This window comes from Aquarana catesbeiana, linkage group LG07 (genome assembly GCF_042186555.1).
Source record: "Aquarana catesbeiana isolate 2022-GZ linkage group LG07, ASM4218655v1, whole genome shotgun sequence".
NCBI classification, from domain to species: domain Eukaryota; kingdom Metazoa; phylum Chordata; class Amphibia; order Anura; family Ranidae; genus Aquarana; species Aquarana catesbeiana.
The window spans coordinates 92,253,572-92,281,452 of record NC_133330.1 but is presented as its reverse complement, the minus strand read 5'-3'; the positions used below and the strand labels follow the sequence as shown (position 1 = coordinate 92,281,452).

General features: G+C 41.9%; 1 protein-coding gene across 1 annotated transcript in view; it reads right to left on the bottom strand.

Annotated features, from left to right (window-relative positions):
• The window catches only part of TMPRSS6 (transmembrane serine protease 6), a 386,147-nt gene that overhangs the window by 319,691 nt on the left and 38,575 nt on the right, over nucleotides 1-27,881 (bottom strand). The window contains exons 2-4 of the mRNA XM_073592484.1: nucleotides 18,170-18,293; nucleotides 10,462-10,601; nucleotides 111-178 (exon numbers count right to left, since the gene is read on the bottom strand). Of these exons, the coding sequence (XP_073448585.1) occupies nucleotides 111-178; nucleotides 10,462-10,601; nucleotides 18,170-18,293 (332 nt within the window). The remainder of the gene's footprint in view (nucleotides 1-110; nucleotides 179-10,461; nucleotides 10,602-18,169; nucleotides 18,294-27,881) is intronic.

Sequence of the window (27,881 nt, the reverse complement as noted above, 5' to 3'; positions counted from 1 at the left end):
TTTTAGAGCTGCTTTCTTTGTTGGAGTTTTTGCTAAATGGTAACCTTGCACCAGAAAATTTAAAATGGTTGAAGGTAATGATAACCTTCAGTCTTTTTTTTTTATCTTACCCAAAAGCATAAACTTTGCTTGTATTGTGATAAACAGCCAGTTCAGAGGCCAAGACAAGACCAGTGACCTGAAAAGAGAGTAACATGATTACACAAGACATTATTATTACTGTAGCGTACAGACATCCGGGCTTCTTACATAAAGGTTATTTTTCAAACTAAACACGCTTTAAATACTTGCAGTATTTTCATAGTGTGCAGCAGGCATTTCCTATGTGTACTCAGAGTGCTAGAAAGACATTATTTTTTGAAATCCCTGAATACAAAGCGAGCAAATAAGTACTGTGAGGAATTAGCTCAGCAGTGGGTTGTGCGTGTCTCCTTGGATGAGTACACATCATGGTGAAAAAGGAACCTAATTACCTGTCCTGGAGCAACCTATGGCTGCCCAGGCACCTGACTGTCAAGGAGCATCCCCCCTAAGCAGCCTGGGAGTTTCATAGAGCCCAGGGTACTCAACCTTCTTCAGCTGAACTTGTTAACCCCTCAGTAAGCCAAGCCAGCTCACCACCCAGCAAAGAAAGGAAAACAGTTTGTATACTGCATGAACCTGGGACAAACATATCTCCAATCCTGGACACAACCAATAGTTTTTCCTCGCTTCCTGTTACAATACCCACCACACTCCTGAGAGAAAAGGGTCTGGGTAATAGGAAGTAGTTTATTTAATATTCTAGACCTGGGATTTTTTACCTGGGGTCCATGGATCCTTAAATTTGAACATTAGTCAGAAAATTAGTTATGTAAAACATTAAAAATATGTGTCCATACTGTTTAAAATTCAGTAAGGCACTGTCAAACTCTGCTCTGCACATGCTCAGTTGCTCTCTATTTTTGGCACTGTGCCTAAAATCAGAGCCACTAGAGGCTGATCAGCTGACAGCTTTAAGATTTACTGTTGCTGAAAGGGGCAGAAAACAACAGGAATGGGGTGGGAGAAAAGAAAAGCAGGAGAGACAATAGGACAAACTGTGCTGCCAAGGGGACACAATAGAGTTAAATTTACAATGATAGTGTTTTTATCTCCCTGATTCTCTCCTTTCTCTGCCATCAGCAGCTTATGAAATTCAGCACTGTAAAGCTTCGGTCAGCCTTCCTTTCTAGCTAAGCCAAGACATACAATCAAGGGTGGAAATGTATATATTTTAATTGAAGAAGGTGAAAGATTGTTTTTGAGACCAAGAAGAGGGGGAGATATTCCATTAACTGAGTGACTGACTCATTCAGGAGCAATACTTGAGGCAATTTAGAGCACACACTAATTTTGGTAGCATAATTATTAATGTGGAATATATATTCTTTTGCTAAAGAACATTATATGTCATCAAACTGTAATGGGTAAAGTTCCACGGATGGTGGTGGCCGGTGGGAATTTTTTTGGGGGGGCGGCAAACAGTATGCCGAACCCCCAGTCCGTCGTTAGCACTTATCCCATCACCGGCGACCGCCACAGCTTGGCGGCGGCAGCCTCCTGTTCTCCTGCTCTCCATGGGTCACCACAGCGGCGCCTTCTGTTTCCTCCCTCCTCGGCTGCCAATTAGGAGTCTTCTCTTTTTGGCCAATCGGAAAGACGGGTCTCACACCAGCTTCTGATTGACCGGATTGAGGATCAGTGTTTCAACAGCGAATATTCATTCGCTGTTGTAACACACCTGGTTGGGATCGGAGCGCATTCTCTGCGACCCGAGCCCACCCTGGTATGAAGCCTATTAGAGCCCATGGCTCTAATCAGGGGCTTAAAAAAAAACCTGGCCGCTGTAATTTATGCGCCCGGTGTCCTGAAAGGGGCCAGACGCATGAATAGGAGGTGGCTGCGGCCGCCGTGGATAGATTAATGGTATGTATGAATCTATCCATTGCATATAGGGGGTGGCGTGGAGAGAGGGGGTGGCGCCTGGGCGCCCCTAATGGATGGGCCGCAACTGTTCATGGATGGGTTTAATGGGTTCCATGAGGGTCAGATAATAAATACCTTTTACTTTCACTATACAGCTCCCCTCTTGTCCCAATCCCTGCTTTTCTATTGAAAGAAATGAAAGAAAACACATCCTGCCACTGCTTATAGCTCCAACTGCTAAGCACCTCTTGACTTGTTGTTGGCCCATGTTTACTATTTATATTTGTATCATATTCTCTCAACCGTCATCTTGAGTCATCCCATAATAACTGCTAATTCTCATTTTCTAGTAGTAGTAATAGTAGTAGAGGCATAACTAGAACTTTCAGGGCCCTGGTGCAAGCAACCCTGAAGGCCCCCCTTGGCCCTCCTTCCAACGGAGCCCCAGGCTTTCAGTTCTGGGAGGGTACCCATAGATATATCCATAGATATCCTCCCAGAACCTTGCCTCTCACGTGCCCCTTGGTGCACACATCCAGCGTGCTCTGTGATTGCTGTGTCCCTTGGACACAGCTGGTCACAGATCACATAGTAAAGGGCCAATCACAGTGGCCCGTTACTGTGTGGTCAGCTAATCACATGTAAACAGACTTGCCGGTTATCAGCAGTCCTTTCCTCCCACGCTGTGTCTGTGTGAGGAAAGGAGAGCCATTAACCAGCAAGACTGTCAGTACATTGTTTACACTGATAATCAGGGCATTAATCATCAGTGACCTGATTATCAATGCAGCCCCATCAGTGCAGCCTATAAGTGCTGCCTATCAATGCCTATCATTCCTGCCTATCGTTGTCGCCTATCAGTGCTCATCAATGCCGCCCATCAGTGCCGCCTATCAGTGCCACCTGTCAGTGCTCATTAATGCTGCCTTTCAGTGCCCATCAGTGCAGCCTATCAGTGCTGCCTATCAGTGCCACCTATCAGTGCTCATTAATGCTGCCTACTAGTGCTCATCAGTGCAACCTATCAGGGTTGCCTCTCAGTGCCCATCAGTGCCACCTCTTAGTGCTGTCTAACAATGCTCTCCAGTGATGCCAGCTGCTTAGCTTCACACTTCCCGTGGTGCACACAGAAGGAGAGGAGCGGGAGGAGAAGGATCAGATTGACTCTGTCCTTTCACATCCATGCAAGGGAGGAGGGAGGGGGAACTGTCAGGGCAGGCTCTGGACTGTATGAGAGAGATGCTCTCAGTTCAGAGCCCTGTGGCCAGCAACCCCGCTGGGGCCCCCACGACAGTGGAGAAACGTCAGGACCAGGTCGCAAGTGCAACCTTTTGTGACCCTGGTAGTTCCCCCACTGAGTAGTAGTAGATTTGAGCAGAATTAAAATTATTTTAATTTGCACATAGAATGTATTTCATTTTTGTAATGAGTGGCTATTCGTTTTTGCATGAAAAAGGAGTGAGTTTTTTTGTTAAGATTGTTTACTTCATTCAAACTTTTTGTTTGTCATATATGTATGAGGCAATCAATTTTCAATAAGATAAAGTACATATATGTATTGCATGCAACTCTGTGTTTATTATGAATCGTGAATATTTCTGGGGAGGGGGTCCATAGCTTTCATCAGATTGTTAAAGTGGTCCTTGACTTATTAAAGGTTAAAAACCACTGGTCTAGACTATAAAGAATATATGAAAAAAAAAATGTAATCAAAGCAAATGCCAAGAAAACACATAAAGCATTCCCATTCATTTAAATGAGAATATTAGTTACCTCTTGTAAGTATTTATTAGCAGTTAATGACCAGGAAAATGGCAGTCTCTGGCCCCATTTGTAACATTTTCTCCCACTTAATGTTCGGGTGACAGGTGCCAGAATAGGAAGAGGAGAGAAATCTGCTCTATGATGCATTCTATGCATTAAGGTGAAAAAACTTCTGACAGTGACCGACAGTGACAGTGACCGGCCCCCCAGCCCCCCAGCCCCCCATTTTACTCACCTGAGCCCTTCGATCCTTCGGTGAAGATGCGCTCTAGCGCTCTGCCCAGGGTTCTCAGCTCTTGATTGGATAGATTAATAGCATCGCAGCCATTGGCTCTCACTGCTGTCAATCAAATACAATGACCGGGGGGGGCTGGGCCGAGTCTGTGTCTATAGTCGCAAATGCTGGACTCAGGAGCACGCCCGCAAGGTAACCCCCAGGAGAGCGCTTCTCCCAGGAGGTTAACTGATGCGAGGAGAAGCCGCGAGAGCCGCCGGGGGACCCCAGAAGATGATGATTAGGGCCACACTGCACAGTGGAGGTAAGTAAGTATGATATATTTGTTATTTTTTAAAAAAACAAGGCTTTACAAATCCTTTAAAGTAATATTAAAGTCTTGTTTTTTGTTTAGAAAATAACAAACATGTCATACTTACTTGCTTTGTGTAATGGTTTTGCACAGAGCAGCGCAGATCCTCCTCTTCTCGAGTCCGGCAGTCCTGGCATCTCCCTCCTGCCGAGTGCCCCCACAGCAAGCAGCTTGCTATGGGGCACCTGAGCCAAGCTGCTGCTCTGTGTGTTCATTCAGACACCGAACCATGGCTCAGCCCCACCTCTTCTCGCTCCTCATTGGCTCACTGACTTTGATTTACAGAAGCGGGCGCCAATGGCGCCCGCTGCTGTGTATCAGCCATTCAGGAGGGAGAGTCCCGGACAGCCCAGTCTCTCGTGCAACATCGGTGGATTGAGATTGGACTCAGGTAAGTATTGGGGGGTTGAGGGGGGCTGCTGCACACAGAAGTTTTTTTATCTTAATGCATAGAATGCATTAAGATAAAAAACCTTCCCCCTTTAGAACCACTTTAAATTGTTTTTCAGGTCACAGTCACTGCTAGCTTGTGCATTATTCTGCAGACTTGGCAAATTGATCCACCGCCCAACTGTGCATACAAGTGTTCCATCAAAAGCAATCTCCATAATCATATTGCTACTATATATTTAATATGTGTCCTCAGCATCATAGCAGCAGACAGCACTGTTAAAGGAAACCTGTCAACTGTGCCATGCCAGAACTATACAATCACTGCTTGTGGCAGTTTTGTTTCGATGCAATTCATTTTTCAGACGAAAATTTAATTTTTAGAGATTCGGATGTATCCGGATGTATTCGGATGTATCCGAATCCTTAAAAACAACTATAACGAAATTAACAAATGCATTTGTTTCGTTCGAATAACGTTATATGATGCAATAGTAGTTCAGGCAAATAGGAAAATTAATTTAATTTTCTAACTTGCTGGATAATTTGGATTCAGATAATGAATGGATCCGACTTTTGTTCAATTCTTTAATTGGGATGCACATGATGCCAGTCGATATTGTCCAATCAGCTCATGCCATTTCTATTGGTGGTTTGGACTAGTGTCTGAAAATATCAAAACCTTCCAATTCAAATTCGTCCGATTTAATAATATATCCAATATATAGCAAATCTTATGCAAAAAAAATTTCAAATCTACCCAGACCAGCGAATATACAAAACAAATGCCAAAGGTATGAAACAAATTCAGAAAACAAACTGGGTCAACATATTGAATATTACAAAATGAAATTCTTCAATGAATGGATGCATCCGAAGTGAAACAAAAATTTCTGGTATGCACATATCTACAGATCAATGCACCAGTTGGCTGTAACTGTATAGTAGCAGACAAAATTTTTTATCAAAATGCTGCCAATCACCATGTTGCTGATGACCCCGTGTACTTTATATTGTGTAAAGTGCTATAGGAATATATAGTCAGAGCCCCAAGCTCAAAACAGGCTTGTTAGCTAACAGGGAATCCCAGCCCTAAAAATTGACAAGGAAACAGTAGAGAATGTAAGGAAGTGGGCATTTAAAGTGGTTGCAAACTCTGTTACACCACTTGTACCTACAAGTAAGGCTTACCTATAGGTACTGTAAATATCTCCTAAACTTGCACAGTTTAGGAGATGCTCACTCTCTGAGCTGCTACCGAAGTAATTGGCGCATGCGCTCTGAAGAATTGGCCTGCTTGTGACGTTTCTTCAGTATCCATGGCGTGACTAGCAGCACCCGCGCGCATGCACGGGAGTGACGTAATCGTGGCTCTGACCAATCACAGCGCTGGAGCCCGCAAATCCAGAAGTAGCTCCGGGGAAAGATGTCGGCCGTGGGAGCGGAGTGTGGGCAGCACTGCAGGGCATCGTTCTAAGGTAAGTATTTCATAATGAGCTAGTATGCCAGGGGTAGGCAACCTCAGCCCTCCAGCTGTGGTGAAACTACAAATCCTATCATGCCTCTGCCTCTAGGAGTTATGCCTGTGATTGTCAGGGTCTTGCAATGTTTCATGGGACTTGAGTTTCACCACAGCTGGAGGGCCGAGCTTGCCTACCCCTGTAGTATGTGATACACACTAACTCATTATGCCTTTGTCTTACAGGGTTTTTCATTATTTTATTTTTTTTTTGGAGGTGCACAGTCTTTTTAAGTGGTGATTCCCTGATGATAGAGCATACACATAAATTCATAAAAACAAACATTTATTGAAACATACAACAGATGATACATATCCAAATGCATAAAGGTGGCTAACAAACAGTCCCCTATATCTATAAAATTACCACACATGTAACAAAACATCAAATGGTATAATATAAAAATGAAAACTTGTCACAGCATAATGTCAAATGGGTGTTGTATGGAGCTTGCCAGCATGTTTCCCGGCACAATGGCCGCTTCCTCCGGACTTCATTCCATAGAGTATAACTCCACACCCAGGCTCAAAATTGTCTGGCACGTCTGACCAAAGAAAAAACTGTGCAGTCAGCCACCAACATACAGGAAAGGAAACCCAGCTATATCAGAAGATACCTGGATATGATGAGCCACTCAAAATTCAATCAGAGGTTAGGTAATCCCTGCAACAAGTGCAAATCATCCAATGGTTTAGTCAATCAAAGGATCCTTATTCAATATTGAGATATATATCGCCCAATAATGACACAAATAAAGGTTAAAGATGTCTCACATCTCTGAAAAATGCATGGAAATACCTCCCATTTGTGGAGGGGACAGAAACGATAAGTATCCGGGTCTCCCGAGGAACCCACAATCCAGCCAAGATGGATATAGGGCACTCTTTGTTAGCCCCCTTTATGTATTTGGATATGTATGGTCTATGTATATTTCAATAAATGTTTGTTTTTACAAATTTATGTGTAGGCTATATCATCAGGGAATCACCACTTAAATGCCCTTACATTCTCTACTGTTTGCTTGTTACTTTATATTGTGTCCTAGGCAATCTGGCAGCAGATAGTGCTGTTAAATAAAAAAAAATAAATGACATTAACTGTGCATCTCCACACCACATAGATTTGTGACTCTTAACCGCAAAGCCGCCAGAGCCACAAGTCCCGCCAACACTTTGCAAAAACCTTGGGAGTGAATATGGTGATGGAGCAAACACTCTATACATTTTGACTGACTGTTTCAGGAAATGTGGGAGACCTCACAGTACTTCACTGCTGCCTCCAGGGAAACCTGAGTGCTTGAAATCCCTTTTGTGCTTTCCTCTGGATAAATTAGGGGTATAGCTCCCTGAATCATTGGAAGCCAGGGCTGATGTAATGTAACCCCCCCCCCCAATATCTTTATTTTTAAAGCGGAGTTCCACACAAAAATGGAACTTCCGCTTTTCGGAACCCTCCCCCCCTCCGGTGTCACATTTGGCACCTTTCAGGGGGGAGGGGGGTGCAGATACCTGTCTAAGACAGGTATTTGCACCCACTTCCGGCATGCGCAGTAGGGAACCGGAAAGTGAAGCCGCAACGCTTCACTTCCTGATTCCCTCACCTAGGATGGCGGCGGCAGCTGCCGAGAACCGAGGGGGTTCTCGGCGTCCCCTGCCGACTTCGCTGGACCCTGGGACAGGTAAGTGGCCATGTATTAAAAGTCAGCAGCTGCAGTATTTGTAGCTGCTGGCTTTTAATATTTTTTTTTTTGGCGGTGTGGGTGAACCCCCGCTTTAAAGAGGGGTAAACCCAAAAAGCAAACATTTATTATATTGCAGTGTATTAAGTCTTAGATGTAATGGCTGCATTCGCTATCTTTTTAGGTTTTCGTCTTTCTTCTTTCTTCTAGTTTCACTTGGTGATCAAGTCAGTAAGACTGTTGTTTTCAAAAGAACAAGCTCTTTTGCAGATGTATCAGTTACAGGAATGATACAAATCATTTACCACTTACAGGGGTTCTTGCAATTATCAGTATTTATTTATGTACAACCTTTATTCCAAAAGGAAAAAAACATTTTTTTCTGTAACTTCTTATTAACCACTAGCTGGAGTTTGAATAGTTTCAATATTGAACCCTACACACGAAGACTGGGATGCAATTAAAGTGCCTGTGCGTGTAAAGGCAGGTGTCCCAATAATTTTGGTAATATAGTGTATATCAGGCCCAGGTGATCTATGGCTTTTAAAGTTGGAAAATTCTGCATACTGCAGCACAGATTTCAGACATAATGATTTTTTTTACTATGTGCAATGCAAAGCACCCATAGTAACCAGTACAATATCAGTTTACATCATTTGAAGTGGACTTATCCTCAAATGTTAACATAGAGGTATAATAATGACAGTGTAGAAATGATAACTTTAAATGAACAGAAACATTCACCTTTCCTAAGAAAAATGCAGGTCCTCCAGTGTTGGTCATATATCTGAAGGTCTAGGCACTTGGTCATGTGATCACTACTGAAAGGATTTTGGAGAGGAAACAACCAGGACTTCTCCAATTAAGCCCTGTCTCCTCCAGGAGAATGGTTATGGACTATTACGGTACCTCATAAATACATACAAATAGATAAAATTTCAATTTATTCAAAACATAAACAGATTACAAAATCCATATGTGAACAAAAATTTTATCTTTGCACATATCAATATACTTGGCCAAACTACCCCCCCTTGCTCGCCCCCGGGGGAACGCCCGGCGTGGGCGTCTCACAAGTACCGTTCCAGCCCTTAGGGACAGTGGTTGGTGAGTGCAAATACAAACTATTCAATCAACTACTCCAATGCCATGTTTTCTCATTTGTTCACATATATCATATGTATTGTAATTGTATTTGTAATGCTGATTATTTCACCTTGTAGAAATTGTACTAGGATGCCTCCTGAAGAAGCGGCTTGACCACGAAACTGTCGAGGTTACGTTCATGAGTACTTACCAATCTGCCTTCATTTACCCTTGTGGGCTTGTAAATTGTTATTTCCATCAACATTACTGTGAAATATGACTGTACTATATTATTGTCTATCCATATTTTTGTTCACATATGGATTTTTTAATCTGTTTACTTTTTGAATAAATTGAAATTTTATCTATTTGTATGTATTTATGAGGTACCGTAATAGTCCATAACCATTCTCCTGGAGAAGACAGGGCTTAATTGGAGAAGTCCTGGTTGTATCCTCTCCAAAATCTTCTCTAAATACCTTGAAAGGATGATGGTACCCACCAATGACATATCACCCCCTTTCTAATATTGTGGCATTCACCTTACAATCTCTACTGAAAGGGAGGAATAGCAGATAGACAACATACACACACATGAATAGATCTTCACACATATGGCCAACACAGTAGGAAATCTGGAGCAGCATTTTTCTAGGAGAAACAAACAATTTAGTCCCTTTAATTCTATTTGGCCAGTCCTGTGAGCTAGACATCTATGCCAGACAGCATACCTTTCTACTGCATTCCTACATTGTGGGGACACTGAGGGTCCTCTCACAATCCAGAACATGGAAGGGAGGAGAAGAGTGCTGGCTGCCAGGGGTATGAAGGATGAGGTAAGTATAACTGCTTTTTCTGATCCCCCTTGATTAAATAGAGCCTTTACCTTTGCCTTGGGGGGGGGGGGGGGGGGGGGCAGGTAATGAGTAAAGTTTTATCAAACCTGGAGTTCAGCTTTAAGCTATGATTCCTGGTTTGCTCTAAGAGTTACAGGCAGTCCCTGGGTTACAAACAAGATAGGGTCTGTAGGTTTGTTCTTCAGTTGAATTTGTATGTAAGTTGGAACAGGTACATTTTTTAAGTGTAACTCCAGCCAACAAAATAATTTTTATGTTTTTTGGATAGTATAGGGAAGGGTTAACACCCCTGTAACATTTATTTTGCTGTCTGTGTCCCTGTTCAGAAGATTTTACCTCACTTTCTGTCCCTGTGACAATTGGATTTAGAAAATTTGGGGTTGTTGTGGAAACAAGGATTGGTGATAAAGCTTTAGTGGAGATACTTTTTTCCTATGATAACTCTTACAGGAGTGAATTTCACTTCCTAGGGGTAGACTGCCTCTCACTTCCTATTGTCTCCCTCCATTTGTAAGTAGGAGTCATATGTAACTGGGATGTTTGTAATGGCCTGTACTGCACTTTGCTGTGCCTTATTGAATAAGCTCCATGAAAGCTCACAAAATAAATTTTAGATTATATATTTCGAATACCAGTTTTTCCAGATGCGTGGCTTCTTTTTTGAATGAGTTGCTCTCCGGGATTGTTAGGTCTCTGGTGAGGTCACAATTGAGTATGCGCAGTTGACAGGCGTAGACTTTATTAGTTCTCAGCTCTGGCTTGAAATCCACCTCTGAGCAAGACACATTGACACATAGGAGTGAGAAACGCGGACAATGAAGACAATTCCTTGACAGCACATCCATTTTTAACATGACAAATGACACTAGCTGACACTCATTATAATCTCTAACCTTTTACGGTATATACCCCTTTACAGCACAAATAAAAAAATGAATTTTTCCCTTTTTATAAATTGCTTTTTCATGTAATTAAGTCATCTGATCATTATTTGTGCCATCAATTGCATTTCCTAATTTATGTCTTCTGCTCCCTTTACAAAGCCACAGGACCTGTAATATGTTTGGAGTTTCTACCACTGGCATGACATTTGATCCTCCACATTTGAACTGATCTGAGGCATGCACCACTCCTCTGCTACCATACAGACTGCACAAAGTTATAGTAACAAAAGACCAAATTTGCTCCTTTGTATTTGTCAATAACTTTGTAACATTCTGTCACATTATTTTAACTTGTAACTTTTCTAACATGCTGCTTTACGTCTATTGCTTATGGTATGGAATTTTGATTTTCTGTGACCCAGGTCTTCCCTGCAAGGGATTCCATGTGGGCTTTTTGGGTAGCTGGTTATACGTGGCTTATGTGAGGTCAGTGGTATGGAATATGGAGATAAAAGATTACTATTTTTAAAACATGTGTTAACCTAATGCACCAAAATGGCAAGTTAAAAACAGACCCTTGAATACATCCGAATGAGTTTCAGAGTTTCATGCCTTACTAACAGCAGTTGAAAGTCTATAGGCTGCAGTTTTCTGATACTGAAAAGACCGGCAAACATTTTTAGAATGACTTTTATACTGTTTATTGGCTGGAACATCACTTGCTACATCTGCCCTACACCCACCACAACATATCACAGAAGGGGGTGGGGGGAACAACTTTTAAAAGGGTGTGGAGCATGCAAAATTCAAAAGACATGCGTTGTTGCCTATGTTTAGTATACTTTTTTAACCACTTAAGGACCGAGCTTCTTTCTGAGATTTGTTGTTTACAAGTTAAAAACATTTTTTTTTTTGCTAGAAACTTACTTAGCACCCCCACACATTATACATTTTATTTTCTAACACCCTAGAGAATAAAATGGCGGTCGTTGCAATACTTTCTGTCACACCGTATTTGCACAGCGGTCTTACAAGCGTACTTTAAAAAAAAAAATGCTTATGTCTGCTTTGTGATATCTTGTCTGTAAAATATTTTCTTGCACTGTTTTTTTCTTTCATTTCATTGAAAACATATTTAAAAATAGTTAAACAAAATCTTTGAATGCTCTATATAGAAACTAAAGAACTGTAAAGAGCTACCAAATTAAACTGTGCTACATTCCTGTCTGGGCCTGGTAATGAGTGATACAGACATTTTCTTTGAAGGTCAGAATTTCAGTAACAGATGCTATGACTGGTACGTGTTTCCATTAAAACACAAGGTGGCTACAGCCTGTGTAAAGGTTTAAATGCCGGTAATCTTCACCGGTAACAACCACTCTCAGTCTGCTGATGCTTAGATTGTTTTCCCAGAACAGGAAAATCTCTGCACAAGGTAAGGCTGAGTACGTAAAATGTCACATTCTATTGGCAGTGGTGAAATCTGGGAGTGTTATGGCCGGTACACACGATGAGATTATCGAACGAATGATCGTCTGTTTTTTTTTGCATGCTACTCTCAGATCGAATCTGATGAGTTTACGACAGATTCGCGTACAACAGAATAAAAATTCGGAAGTGATGTCATGTGTTGTAATGAATTTGTATTGCATTTTTGAACTAAAAAAAAATTTGTGCATGTCTGATCAAATAATATCAGATGAACTGTCCTACTTGGCTCTCAAAAGATCTGTACTAACAATCAGATTTTCGTACGATTGATCAAAAATCTGTATTTTTCGTACGATTTTCTGATCGTGTGTACCGGGCATTAGGCTCCTTTCACATAGAGCGGGTTCTGCACCAATCAGCAGGGGTTCTGTGAGCTGATCCCCTGCTGATCGGAGCAGAGTGGGACAGATGTCACATCAGTGTCTGCTTAGTTTATGCAGTGCAGACATGGACAGACCTGCTCTGCTTTATGGATGGCCAAGTGTAAACAGACTCTGCTGTCTGTTTACATCTGGTTACCTCAAATCCGGTCTGCCAAATTGGAAAAGAATGCAGTCTTTTTTCTTTTTTTTTTTTGTTTAGGTGGTCTGATCAGACTCAGAGGTAAGTGAAAAGAACCGCTGGTCACAGGTGAGTTGAATAGACCATAATCCTCATAGCATGCTGCCTCGGTGGAGTGCACGCCCTGCCACTGCCAGCAGTTAACTCATGGAACAAAATGGGACGATCGGCTGCACTCCCACACGATGCAAGGTTGGCTTTTATTGAAGTAGTAGAATCATAAAAACATGGGCACAGGAGACCACAAGATTAAAGCGTTTCACACGAGATCCTGCTTTATCAAAACCACATGGAAACGCAATAAATCTCTCAGTATATTTGGGAATAACGTTCAAGGAACACAAATGTGTCCAATTTCCTAATTGCACTTCTTGTTTTTCATTTCATGGATGTTCAAAGTCTAGCAAACCCTCAATAAATTGATTCAGGTGATACAAAAGTGTATATACAAAAGTAGAAAGAATATATATAAAGCAGAGCATATAACATAGTACCAATTATCAATTATCATCCCAAAATTCTAAACAAACTTGAAGAAACTTTTAAAAACAAAAAATAGTACAGCAACAGATAAATGCAGAAAATATTAATCATATAGACACCACATCAATAAATATAAATGTGAGTCTAAAGATACATATTTCTTTCTTATATAAGATTTTCACCACTAATCATATAAATAGATCATACATAAATCCATATCAAAACTATAGAAAAATGGATATGTAAAATGTGAATCCATGTCCAATGTGTCAATACCAATAGCTCCACAATATATCAAATAGCTTTGCAAAAATATGTATATTTAGTAAAAAATTAACTAGATAACACAGTGGGGACACAAAGATGCATATCCATAAGGAAGAGAGGTAGACAGATCGTGCTAAGGCTACAACACATGACTCTCTTCATAATCGCTGTGTAATTTGTATAAATATCTCTGTCCCCACCATATCATTATACGGACATGAACACACATAGTGCACATGAACACATAGTACACGTGAACACAGTATATAACTGTACCCCCCCACTATGTCTGCGTTCCTCAAAAAGGGGGCACTGCAGACACATTAGAAACACCTATACAGACACAGATACAGACAAAATATAGTGTATTATATAAAAACCTTCTTAATTAATAATAAAAAAAATGGGTGAAGTCCCTTTCAAAGTTTAGACCTTTTGGAATTCTAGTCTGTAAACTGAATATCCAAAAACGTCACGTTTACATAGGATTCTAAAACTATCACCCCCTCTTCTAGGTGTTATAATTTCTCCATACCCTGTATCTGTATCAATGAGGTGTTTACATTATGGGCATCATTAAAATGTCTAGGTACATTGGTGTCCCACCCCTTCTCAGTGTCACGAACATGATCATTCAATCGGTCTCTTAACTTTCTTGTGGTATGACCTACATATTGAATATTAAATTTTTTACATGTTATTAAATAAACCACATATCTGGTGTTACAATTGATATATGTACCAACACTATAGGATCTGCCACTAATGGTGGAAGAAAAACTATCTCCCTTTCTGATGTGTGGACAACATGGACATATGTTGGCTCCACATCTGTAGTTTCCAACATAGTCAAGCCATGTCCTCCTTGAGGTGCGGGAGCAAATGTCACTTGGTGATAGTTTATTGCTCAAAGATGGAGCCCATTGAGACACTATTTTTATTACCCCTTTTGGCATATACATCATCCTCATATAACATGGGGATGTGTCTCTCAACAATTCTGCTAATTTTGTCAAATTCCAAACTGTAAGGGGTTGAAAAAACTGGTGTGCCAAACTTTTGTCCCCTACGTTTTTTGTCTAGTAAAAGTTATTCCCTATCCATGGTATCAACGATACCAACTGCCTGATCCATATCCTTGTGAGGAGAATCTCTAATCCATTAGTTTTTTATCCTCCTCATAATTAGGATTCTCGCTGCATATTCTCCGTAGTCTAATGAACTGCCCCAAAGGTATGCCCTGTATGTATGTTTTGGGTGTCCAGAACTCGCATGAAGCAATGTGTTACCAGAAAAGAGTTTCCTATATATGCTAGAGACTATACGGTCATCTTTATAAGAAAGCAACACATCCAAGAATGGAATAGACACTGTGTCCGTCTGCCCCATGAAACACAAATTCAAACTGTTATCATTCAGATAAAGCAAAAATCTGTCAAAATCTTTCATGTTTCCTGAGCAGATGAACAACAGGTCATCAATGTACCGACGGTCCTTTTGTACCTGTCATTAGGCACACACATGCTTGCACTGCATTAGCAACATTGAAACAATACAGCTCAGAAGCAACATGCAGCTGGTAATATAGAATTTCTGAGTTCCGATCTGCCTGTGGTACTACATTTCCCGTGATTCCATCCGGCTGCCATCCGTGCACACCTGTCTGACGACATTGATTCAGAGTCCACTTAACTATACTTAAGCCTGTTTGACACGCAGAGCGTACGCTCTAGCGTGTTCAAACGATCTGGTAAGCCTCCCCTACACTTGGTGGTGGTTCTCTTCACAACTGTATACATCCACTGTTTGCAAGATTTCCTCGCACTCAGACTGGGAATATATTCACATTTATTATTATTCATGGACTTTCTTTCATTTTAGATAGTATTGATTGTGTATATTATCTTTATTTAGTGTATTCATGTTTTCATCCCAGTGTCATTTAGGTTTACTTATATATTGCACTGGGCACATCATCCTTTAGCTCTACACTTTGTTATATTTGGTACATCTTAATGGAGGGACGAAACTGTAAACAATCTCCAAAGATTCGGACCCTCTCCCACCAACCCATGTAGAGTTTGGCGAGAGACAGTGAAAACCATGCCCCCATCATGGCTCCGCATCTCTGGAGATAAAGGCCACCATCAAAGGAAAATGAATTATGGGTCAGCAAATAGTCCAGGCACTCCAAAATAAATTATTTGTGTACTGGAGAATACTTGCTGTATAGATCTAAGAAATAACTCACTGCTTGTATACCCAGACCATGAGGAATGGATGAATACGGGCTAGATACATCACACACAATCCATACATTCCCTGGTTCCCATGTCATGCAATTGACAATATTGAGGAGTTGTTTAGTTTCTCTGAGATAGCTAGGAAGAGCTTTGACCAGTGGCTGTAATTGGCAATCCACCCAGCGACCTAATTGTTCGTTAAGTGATCAAATACCAGCCACTATGGGGCGGCCAGTGAGAGGGGTCAAACCCTTATAGGTCTTTGGAAGGTGGTGAAAAATAGACATGATAAGAGTTTAAGGAACCATAACCTCACTTTCCTTGTTAGAAAGCACCCCTAAACATACCCCTTTCTCCACAAGAGAATCCAAAATCTTTTTGTAATCATGCGTAGGATTGTTTTTAAGTATTTGATATGTATCCTGGTCTGAAAATTGTCGAAAGGTTTTCTCTTTATATGTAATATATGTTTACATCTTGAACTACCACAAGACCCCCTTGGCTAACATCTTAATTACAACGGAGGTGTCCTGACTTAATATTTTGAATGCGTTGCATTCTTCCACAGTAAGGTTATCGTTATGGACAAACCCTCTATTGTAAGAATGCAGGGCGAGTCTAGTAAATTCCTTTTCAATGTTTTTCTGAAACAAATTCAGACATTTACCCCTAGAACTGATCAGATAAAAATCAGATCGTGATTTAAGGGGAGCTTGTACAGGTGGAACATATTCTCCATCATAACAGTAGACAGATTCCCCCTGTATTTATTCAAGGCATTGTATAGCACATAATTCTTCAAAATCATTAGGTACAGAAATATCTACAGAAGCGATGTCAGAAAGGCTATCAGACATCGCATTGTGTTGATCCTGAAAATTTTGTTTTCGCAGGGTTAAATTACGATAAAATGTATTAACATCTAGGACTGTTTCAAACAGATTAAAGTGTCTTAATGAACAAAAGTTCAAACCTTTAGCGAGCAGAGAGGTGGCCGCAGAGGTAAGCTGTTTCTGAGATAAATTCAGTACATTCAAAGGTCCTTCTGTTGATGACCTCTCAGATTGTACACCCTTTTTCTTCCTCCCCCCTCTCCTGATTTTCCCATGGGGTGCTTTTTCCCTTTTTTTTTTTCCTTCTTCGGTGGAAGACTGTGCGGTGCATTTAAATGAACATTGGCCAACAACTGTGCTTCTTTCCTTGTTGTACTCTCGGGGAATTAATCTAAACCCGATCCGGCAATTGTATAATCCAGTACTTCAGTTTCTGTATCGGAGAAGCTAACATGTTTCCACAGATTATTTTGTATAGATGTTTTGCGATGCCTATGTTGGAATTGAAGTTGGGGTTTCTTCCAAACTTACACAGTATTGGTCTCGTAGTCAAAATGATCCCGCAACAGCTTGGCTTTTTTGTTACCAATAATGTCTCTCTCCATTCGATCCAATTTATCGCTTAGCTTAGTATTAAGATCTTTGAATAAAGGGGAATCCTTAGATGGCAGGATCTCCACTTTTATACTTGAGATCTCCAGTTGCAGTCTGTCAATCTCCTCAGTTTTGGAATGAATAATGATCTTCATAAGCTCAAAAGAGCAATTAGTAAGTACATCTGTCCATTGTTTCCTTTGGTCAACGTCTGTAAATTCATATGTAGGGAATTTTTTAATTCTCAAATCTCTTGGGATACATTCCAGGGTCAGGTAGTCAAAGTCTTTTTGTCCCAGAAAGACTTCATTTCCTTGATCATAGAGCTTTCCATTTTACAGAACAATAGTCTGAGTGATCCCGATCCATCTTTCGCATTATCGTGTAGACTATGGCCGGCAGCTGACCTCAACTGATTATCTGTTGCTGTACTATTTTTTGTTTTTAGAAGTTTTTTCAAGTTTGTTTAGAATTTTGGGATGATAATTGATAATTGGTACTATGTTATATGTTCTGTTATATATATTCTTTCTACTTTTGTATATACACTTTTGTATCACCTGAATCAATTTATTGAGGATTTGCTAGACTTTGAACATCCATAATGAAATGAAAAACAGGAAGTACAATTAGGAACATGTATGTTCCTTGAAAGTTATTCCCATATATAATGGGAGATTAATTGCATTTCCATGTGGTTTTGATAAAGCAGGATCTCCGTGTGAAACGCGTTAACCTTGTTGTCTCCTGTGCCCATGTTTGTATGATTTTACTACTTCAGTAAAAGACAACATTGCCTTGTGTGGGAGTGCAGCCGATCTTTTTGTTCCAGACTCAGATGTAGGCACATGTAAACAGACAAAGGACTTCATAGACTTTCCAATCAGGACAGCCTGAAAAACTGACAAGCGGACTTGATCGGAACGGCCGTGTGAAAAGGGTCTAACTGTTACACTGATACCTTCATAATAGTATTTTACCTACCTAGGAGGAACCATGTCATTCCGGCTGCTACAATAATTATGACGAAAATCCATAGAGGTGCAAATCTCATCCAGTCTCGAGGTGGCCACATACTGTTCACAGGCTGCACTAGAGATTCTACATCCTGAAAGAGAAAAAAAAAATGTATATCAGCTTAGCCACTATAGAAGAGAGTAACTAGCTCTCCTAGGTTCGCAAAAAGGGGCCGTGTCACATCCAAAAAGCTTATTCAAAGAAAAAAAAAGGGGTTCCCCTAAGTGGATTTTTCTGGCACTTGCACAACAGTTATATAGAGTGGGAGAGTACAAACTCATGTAGAGAGTAAAACTAGAGTTTTACTCTCTACATGAGTTTGTACTCTCCCACTCTATATAATTGTTGTGCAAGTGCCGGAAAAATCCACTTAGGGGAACCCCTTTTTTTTCTTTGAATCAGCTTAGCCACTACAACATACACTAAGCAATTACATGGTGCTAATGAGCAATGAATGAAAGTGAAAACCAAATAGGAATAGAAGGTTAGAAGGTATGAAACACTGGGTAAGTATTGTTTGCAAAAAAGTATTGCTTAGCTGTCTTACATTAGGGATAGTTTTCCTTAGCTTGTAGAAGCTGTTCACTTACAGACCAGAAGATTTACCTGCTTAATAACCAGGCCATTTTTTGTGACACAGCACTCAGTTCCTGGGCTTGATAATTTCTACCGGATGGATTGAGATGGATCCTCAAAAAGTTTCTGCAATCCTGATTTGGCCAGCACCCACAGATAAGAAGGGGATCCAGCAGTTCGTGGGGTTTGCTAATTTTTACCGCAGATTCATTAAGAACTTTTCAGCTATCATCCCCATTACACAACTCACCAAGTCTTTGTCCCAGAAAATGTTCGAATATCAGTTCTGGGGTTCTGCCATGACCACCCCTTAGCAGGGCACTTCGAAATCTGCAAAACAGTGGAATTGGTGCAACGCACATTCTGGTGGCCTGATCTGGAAAAGGACTGTAAAAGCTACGTGAATGCATGCATTACTTGTATCTGGAGTAAGAGCACCCCAAACAAGGCCTCGGGCTTGCTCAGACCTTTGCCTGTGCCTGACAGGCCATGGACCATGATCTCCATAGACTTTATAGTGGAACTACCACCCTCTGAGGGCTGTACAGCCATTTTTGTCATAGTCGATCGGCTGTCTAAAATGGCCCACTTCCTGCCTGAGAGGTACACCATCTGCTGTGGAGACTGCTCGAGAATTCATAAAAGAGGTCATTAGATTCCAAGGGGTGCCAAAAGACGTCTCAGACCGAGGGGTTCAATTCACATCAAGATTCTGGAGAGCACTATGTGAAACCCTGAAGATCAAACTTGATCTTGGTATGTCTTCTGCATACCGCCCGCAGTCTAACGGGCAAACCGAATGGACTAATCAGACCTTGGAGCAATATATCCATTGTTTCATGTCATTTGTCCAGGACGACTGAAGTGACAGTTTTCAGCCATTGTACTATATGTTTTGACATTTTATTAAACTTTTAAGACAATATTGTGTGGTACTGTGAAAAAAAGAAGGTCACAAGCCATTAAACTGTTTTGCTACTCACCAATTGAAGTTGAGGGCTGTAGCTTTAATTGTTAAAGTGCACATGGCTTTTAGATCCGTTGTAGCTGCTACTTCCACCATTCAATTCAGGCCTTTTACCGGTGCATAAAAAAAAGTCAGGTTTTGCAAACAAAGCTACCCAAAAAAAAGCCTTTTTTCAAGTTGTAATGAATCATTTTGGGGTGCTGCTGATGTGGTATTGAAGCCAAAAAATTGTTGATTCCCCCCAACCCCGCCTTGACTTTAAAGGGGTTGTAAAGGTAAACATTTTTTCACCTTAATGCATTCTATGCATTAAGGTGAAAAAACTGCTAACAATACCGCCGTCCCCAGCCCCCCGTTTTACTTACCTGACCCCTCGAAATTGCTGCTCGTTCACGTCCTCGATTCCGCTGCTCAGCCTGGCCGCTGATAGGCTACAGTGGATGGATTGGAAGCAGCGCAGCCATTGGCTCGCGCTGCTGTCAATCACATCCAATTGCTCATTACTATTTAACAGGTTTAATTGGATGTCCTGGATATGACCTCAGAGGAAGTGTCTGGCAGAACACTTCTAGAACCAGAAGTGGTAGTGCGAGAGCATCTAAACACACAGACTAGAAAAGACCTACGCCATGTTTCAAAATGCATTTGTAGATGAGCAGGAATCAAGCATGGGATCTAGGTGCAAAACAGCAGACTGATTCTGCAGGGGCTGCTTGGTTTGGAGACAGCCAACTTTGATGCAGGCAAACACCCAGATACACAGATGAAAAACAAATAAAAGAGCTGTTTTGCCCTCAAAGGATTTGCATTTATGTCCATCTCATTCTTATATTTACACAACTCTGTCAGACAACACAGAATTGCCTGGAAGGGGGGAGTAGAGATAATTTTTTGTTCTGCTCCAGTTCAGTAACACTGGACAGTAAAGGGAGAAGCAGCAGACTAATGAGCTCATCCTGCTCAACCCGTTCTGTCACTCCGCTTTCTCCTCCTATCATCATGCTCCTTGGATTGCAGCACAACTTACTGGCTGCTGGTGCTGCTTCTTCCTCCCCCAGCCTGAATGCTCTTATATAGGGACTGTAAGAGGCTGATACCAAGTCAAATTCAGGTACCTTTAATGGTTGCATTAAAAAAAAAAAAAAAAAAAAATGTAATGATATATTATTAAATGCAGGGCTGCATTTATTTGTGTTTTGTATCTTCTCAGAATTCAGCTTTAAAATGAGAAAAGAAGAAAACACATTTATAAGGAGTAAATTGTTATTTTCTTTCTTGAGCAAAGTCACTCTTGCATGCTCTGCCTGATTTATACTTTCCCTTTAAAGATCTGTTCTTCTCAATAAAATGTTCCCTTAGGTAATAAGCAGCTGCTGCCGCTGCTGTGCATGCTATTAAACTCTTACTTTTGTCAAGGGCTGGGAGAGTGGGAATTGACCTGGTACAATGACACACAGCTGCTCAGGGATTTCCTCTGCCCAACTTTGCATAAGAACATTCATTGATTGTCAGCAGAGTTTGTGAATTATTCAAAAATGATTAGGCATTTAAGGAATTAAGATGCACAAATAATATCATTCTATATATAGTGAAAATATTTTTTTACTATTGTGTTGCAATGCTATATGATGTTTTTACAGTGAGTTGACAAGGTTTTGTGACACACTAGATATCTGTTGGACCCTCGTACATACATTAGAATCATCCTGCAGAAAAGTGTGGATGACTTAGTAATGTAACTGCAAGATGTATTTTATTTTAAAGTAGTTAAAATAAGAAAATGGTGTTTATGTCATAATAACTTCCCTGTCCGCCCCCTCTGACGTCACGGGGAAAGCCTCGGGGAAGTCCCCGTGCGTCAGAGGGGGGCAGGGTCACCGGGTGGCCCCGCCCTCCATTATTTAAGAACCTTCAGAAGACGAGAAGCGTCACGCAGCGAGAGCCTCCCATGGATGCAGAGCGGCCCGAGAACGAAGAAGGGAAGAAGACGCCGCGGAGGAAGATGCTGGACGAGAACACCGCAGCAAGAAGCAGAGGATCGGAGGAAGAAGACGATGGAGGAAGAAACAGAAGGAAGATAGCAGAAAGAAGATGGAAGAAAGAGGATAGAAGATGGAAAGAAGAAGCATTTAAATAAAGGAATTGTCAAAAACTGTCTTTTGTCATTTTTAACATTTTTGACACTTTTTTTGTAAAATGGTAGGGGTTACAAGTACCCCCTTACCATTTCACATGGGGGGGGGACCGGGATCTGGGGGTCCCTTTGTTAAAGGGGGCTTCCAGATTCCGATAAGCCCCCTGCCCGCAGACCCCCACAACCACCGGGCAAGGGTTGTGGGGATGAGGCATTTGTCCTCATCAACATGGGGACAAGGTGCTTTGGGGGGGACCCCAAAGCACCCTCCCAATGTTGAGGGCATGTGGCCTGGTACGGTTCAGGGAGGGGCGCTCTCTCATCCCCCCCTCTTTTCCTGCGGCCTGCCAGGTTGCGTGCTCGGATAAGGGTCTGGTATGGATTTTTATGGGGACCCCTCACCATTTTTTTTTTAATTTTGGTGCGGGGTTCCCCTTAAACTGCATGCCAGACCTGAAGGGCCTGGTATTGATTTTGAGGGGGACCCCCACGCCATTTTTTGTTTTATTTTGGCGCGGGGATCCCCTTAATATCCATACCAGACCTGAAGGGCCTGGTATGGAATTTCGGGGGAACCCCACACATTTTTTTGTTCTTAATTTTGTTTTTTTTTCTTAATACTGTTTTTATCAATGAACTTTTATGTGTATTGCCTGACCGACATTTCATTATAGCCGCGAGTATTTTTAAATAACTTTTATTTCTTAAGGGCCAGTTCACACCACATGCAGTCCAGTGCTTTTTTTTTCTGCATCATGTGGGGGGGGGGGGCGGCAAGAGAGTACATTTGGGTGTCCTTACCGAGTTTCTAACACATGTATTTTCTATTTGTATTTTGTTAATTATGTTGTTGCAAAACAGATGTGTTTTTATGCAATTTATTTGTTACTTTGGTTTGTTGTTTTTTTTTGGGTGGTGGTTATTTTACCATGAAATCTTTTTTATGTTGGCAATTTTTGTTGTTTTTACGTTGTTCACTTTGATTTAACTGTCTGTGCTGCATTATTTAAAAAAAAAATTCTCAAGATGTTGTGCCTAATGTTGTTTTAATCCTTAATAGATGTCCATTTGTGGGTGCACTCCTTTTAACTCCTGTTAAGTTACACTGCAAAAGGGTCAAACCTCAATATTCTGTTAGTGTCTCAAATTAACATACAAGTGTGTATTTTGCTTTCCTTGCTTCTTTTCCAAGTCCTGTTTTTTTGGACCAATAAAATTGTTTCAAATTTTTTATGTTTTATTTATCTTTTCATGCAACAGATTTCCCAGCTGCAGCTTAACTAGGCTGATTGGCATGTCTTAGAGCCCCTTTTTTTATTTTTTTTTAGTTTTAAGTTACTTTCCTGGTGCCTTCATGGTAGCACATGCATGGATTGTGCGTATGCTGCCATGGATAGTGACCAGGAAAGTAACATTTCAGAGTGGTAAGTATTCAATTTTCTTTTTGAGCAGTGGTTTTCAGCCTCAGTCCTCAAGTAACCCCCCCCCTCCGACAGGACATGTTTAGGAAATTTTATCTTATCTAAAATAGCTGTCCAAAATACAAAGCCATTGACTTTGATTTAAAGTACCTGTGCAAGATGAAGGAAAACCTGCAAACATGGCCTGTTGGGGGGTACTTGAGGACAGGGTTGAGAAGCACTGATTTAGAGCACTGAACTAAAATCAATCTCAATACAATCCTATTCTAATTGTGGACATTTGAGGGAAATCAAGATTTTTATTTTTATATATTTAATTTTTTTTTTTTAAGGTTGGGCTTTGTGTCCCTTTTCTTAAAATTGGCTTTGCTTCCTGTCACATAGCCAAACAGGAAGTGAGAGTAAAACCCTAACAATATTTTTCCTTGGGGACACACAGGTCAATCTAACTAGTGCCCCCACTATGCATATTGCACTCTAGCACTTTGTTGTGTACACCACAAATTATTAGGTATTTTCTGCAATACAAGTGTAGTTGATGAAAATCTGAGGGGTAGTACTGGTGATTTTATCATCCAATCATGTAGAGGCAAAGATGCTGTTTTTTTTTTTCTTTTCCTTGCTTGTCCCCCTCGGATCTCCAGCAACTGCACTTCTAAGTGCACTTGTAGTGCAAAGTGGATTTACCTTTTAGTAAATAAACCCCAAGATACATAATAATTTGGGATGTACATGGCAAAATGCTAGAGTGCAATTTCCCAAATGGGGAAACTATTTAGATTGACCTGTGTGTCCCCAAGGACATACATTGGTAGGGTTTTACCCTCACTTCCTGTTTGGCTATGTGACAGGAAGTGAATAATTTTGAATGAGAAATTAGCAAAATTTGGGAGTTGTCTTCACCCTATCAGGGGTGCAGACATCCCCCAAAACTTATAATCCCTCTGCAGTCTATCCCCAAGCAAAAATAAGAAAGGATTTTAATTAGTTTAACTTTGCAAAGACACATTCCTAAGTTCAATTGTGATGCATGTTAATGGCCCATTTAGACCTTTAATAGAAAGTCATCAGTCTAAATATTAATTTTGGCCAGTCCTAGAAATCTGCATCTGTTTTTCTATTAACCACTTGGTGTCTGTGCTATAGCCAAATGCCGGCCACAGCGTGGACCTGAATTTCTGGGAGGCTGTCATAGAACGGGCTCCCCGTGTGCTCCCTGCAGGGCACGCAGCGCGCACTGTGTCACTGAGACTCGGGTGATCACAGATCGAAGTAAGGGCCCCTTACCACGCGATTAGCTGTCAGCCAATGATGGCTGATCACATGATGTAAACTAAAGCTCGGTAATTGTTTATTTTTTCTCCTCACGCTGACAGCATGAGGATCAAAATAAAAGCTGATCACCGGCTTAGGTGCAAGGGACATTGGTCCTGAAGAGGCAATTTTGCCTCATCTGTGCCCACCTGCCAGTGCCACCTATCAGTGCTCACCAGTGGTCCCAAGCAGTGCTGCCTATCAGTGTAACCAATCAGTGCCGCCTCATCAGCGTACATCAATAAAGGAGAAAAATTACCTGTTTGCAATATTTAATATGAAAATATCTAAAAATATACAAAATTATTTTTAAAAATCTGTATTTTCTTTTTTTTTTTTTTTTTTTTTGAACAAAAGAAAAAAACCACAGAGGTGATCAAATACCACCAAAACAATGCTCTATTTGTGGGAACTTTAAAAAAAAAACATTTGGCTAAGTATGACCGCGCAATTGTCATTCAAAGTGCATCAGCGCTGAAAATTGGTCAGCACAGCAGGGGGGTTTAAGTGCCCAGTAAGCAAGTGCTTAATTTCCATGCAAAATATGGATTTCTGTAATAAAGATGTGTGCTCGCTGTCTACACGGCATGTGCGTAAGCAAGACGCACACATATGAACGGTACTCATTGTAAATCATGGGGTAGAACTTGTGATGCAACTTTTCAGTCCCAAGTGGCCTTAGGATCTCTTTCCACTACTGCGAGTTGTTGTGGGACTTGACACGTGTGAAGTCGCAGGACAAGTCAAAACACATGTATTTCAATGTTCCCCCGTTCTTATTGGTGCAACTCCAAAAAAAGTTCTTGCACTACTTTGTTTCAACTTCAGTGTGACTTTTTCTCCAATGTTTTGAACTAGTCGCATGACATGGCATTAAGGCTCAGTTTCCACTATTGCAAGCCCAAAGTTGCGTGTTTTTTTCTGTGAGTTTCCCGCAACTTTTTGCCAAAACTTGAAGCAATGCCTGTGTATTTTTGAGGTCTATGGACCTCAAGTCGCATCAAAGTGGGACCAAAGTAGTGCAGGGACTACTTTGAAGTTGCTGCGACTTGAAGTCAAAGACATATGAACGGTACTCATTGTAAATCATGGGGTAGAACTTGTGATGCAACTTTTCAGTCCCTAGTGGCATGACAAGTCGCAATAGTGGAAAACAAGCCGAAAAAGCACATTGTAAATCACGCAACTTTGGGGTTGAAATAGTGGAAAGAGAGCATTAGGCTAAAGCGGTAATAGGAAGGTGCACTGTAAGAATTACTTCTAATTGTAAAAAATCAAACAGGCTCTTGCACTGAATCTAATTTATGGAAGATCTAACTGATTGGTCAGTGTATGGTAACCTTTAAAGATATGAAAACTTGAATTTCTGGTGTTTAAGCCTCATACACATGATGGGACTTTGTACAAACTTTCCCGTGGATTTTTGTACAAAGGGCGTTGGCCTTAGGGTTCTTTCACACGGACGTGTCCTGGTATGGAGCCCGCTCTGCTCAGCGGGGGATGGCTCCATCGATCCCCACTGAGCAGGCAGATGACAGGTCTGTCTCTGCACACTGTGCAAGGATGGACCTGTCAGAGTGCCTCTCTCCTCTATGGGGGATCGGATGATGACGGACCGTAGAGTCCGTTGTCACCCGATCCGATCCGCAGACGGATGGAAAAATAGGTTTTTCCTCCGTTACACTTTTTCAGATTGGAGTGGGTCGGATGTCAGCGGACATGTCACCACTGACATCCGACCCTCCATAGAGGTCTATGGCGTGTCCGTTCAGGTCCGCAGGTCCGTCCGTGTGAAAGGGGCCTTAGGTGTGGGCGGCAGCGGTAAAACGGTGCTATTTTTAGCGCTGCTTTACCGGCAGTATTCGGCCGCTAGCGGTTTTAACCCCCGAAAAGGGGTTTATATAAATCCACAGCGCCGTTTTGCCGGCAGTATAGCTGCGCTGTCCCATTGATTTCAATGGGCAGGAGCGGCTTATACACCAAAGGTGCTGCTAGCATGACTTTTTTTAGGCCCCTTTTACACCGGGGCATTTTTAGGCGCTACAGCGCTAAAAATAGCATCTGAAAAATGCCCTAAAGAAGCAACTCCATTCACTCCAGTGAGGGCTTTCACACTGGAGCGGTGCGCTGGCAGGGCGTCACAAAAAGTCCTGCCAGCAGCTTCTTTGGAGCGGAGAACTCACCACTCCTCCTCATTGAAATCAGTGGGGCAGCGCTGTGATACTGCCGGCAAAATGCCGCTCCAGCAGCGTTTTGCGGGTGTATTTAACCCCTTTTTGGCCACTAGCAGGGGGGGTTAAAACCTCCCCGCTAGCAGCCGAATAACACCGCTAAATCGACAGTAAAGCGGCGCTAAAAATAGCGCCGCTTTACCACAGGCACTCCCACCGCCCCAGTGTGAAAGGGGCCTTACTTTCCTGCTAGTGCACCGCTCCAGTGTGAAAGCCCGATTCACACTGGAGTGAATGGAGCCACTTCTTTAGGGCATTTTCAGGCGCTATTTTTAACGGCTGAAAAACGCGCTAATGTGAAAGGGGCCTTATCCTTTCACACGGATGGATAGAATTGTGCTTTTAGCTGCGTTTTCTACCGCAGCTAAACGCACACAATGCTTTCCTATGGCCCCATTCACACACTGCGTTTTATTACATGCGGTTCGGTGCGGATAGAAAAAATAGAATTGACTGCGTCCAGGAGCGATTTAGCGCAGCTATCGGCACATAACCACAGGTAATCGCAGTGCACTGTGTCAGCTGCAGATAGCAGCGCCGAGCTGGCTCACTCATCGGGAAAGGAAAAAATGTTTTTTTCCTTTCCCAATGAGCGACAAGCAGCACAGGGATCCGACTTGGATCCCCGCCAATGCCAGGCACTGTGATATGAATCTTGAGGGAGAACTCCACGCCAAATTTTAAATAAAAAAACGGCATGGGTTCCCCCTCCTGGGGTATACCAGGCCCTTCGGTCTGGTATGGATTGTAAGGGGAACCCCCTACGCCAAAAAAATGGCGTAGGGGTCCCCCCAAAATCCATACCAGACCCTTATCTGAGCACGCAGCCCGGCCGGTCTGGAAAGGGGGTGGGGATGAGTGAGCACCCCCCCGCTCCTGAACCGCACCAGGCCGCATGCCCTCAACATGGGGGATGGGTACTTTGGGGAAGGGGGGTGCACTGCGGGCCCCCCACCCCAAAGCACCTTGTCCCCATGTTGATGAGGACAAGGGCCTCTTCCCGACAACCCTGGCCGTTGGTTGTTGGGGTCTGCGG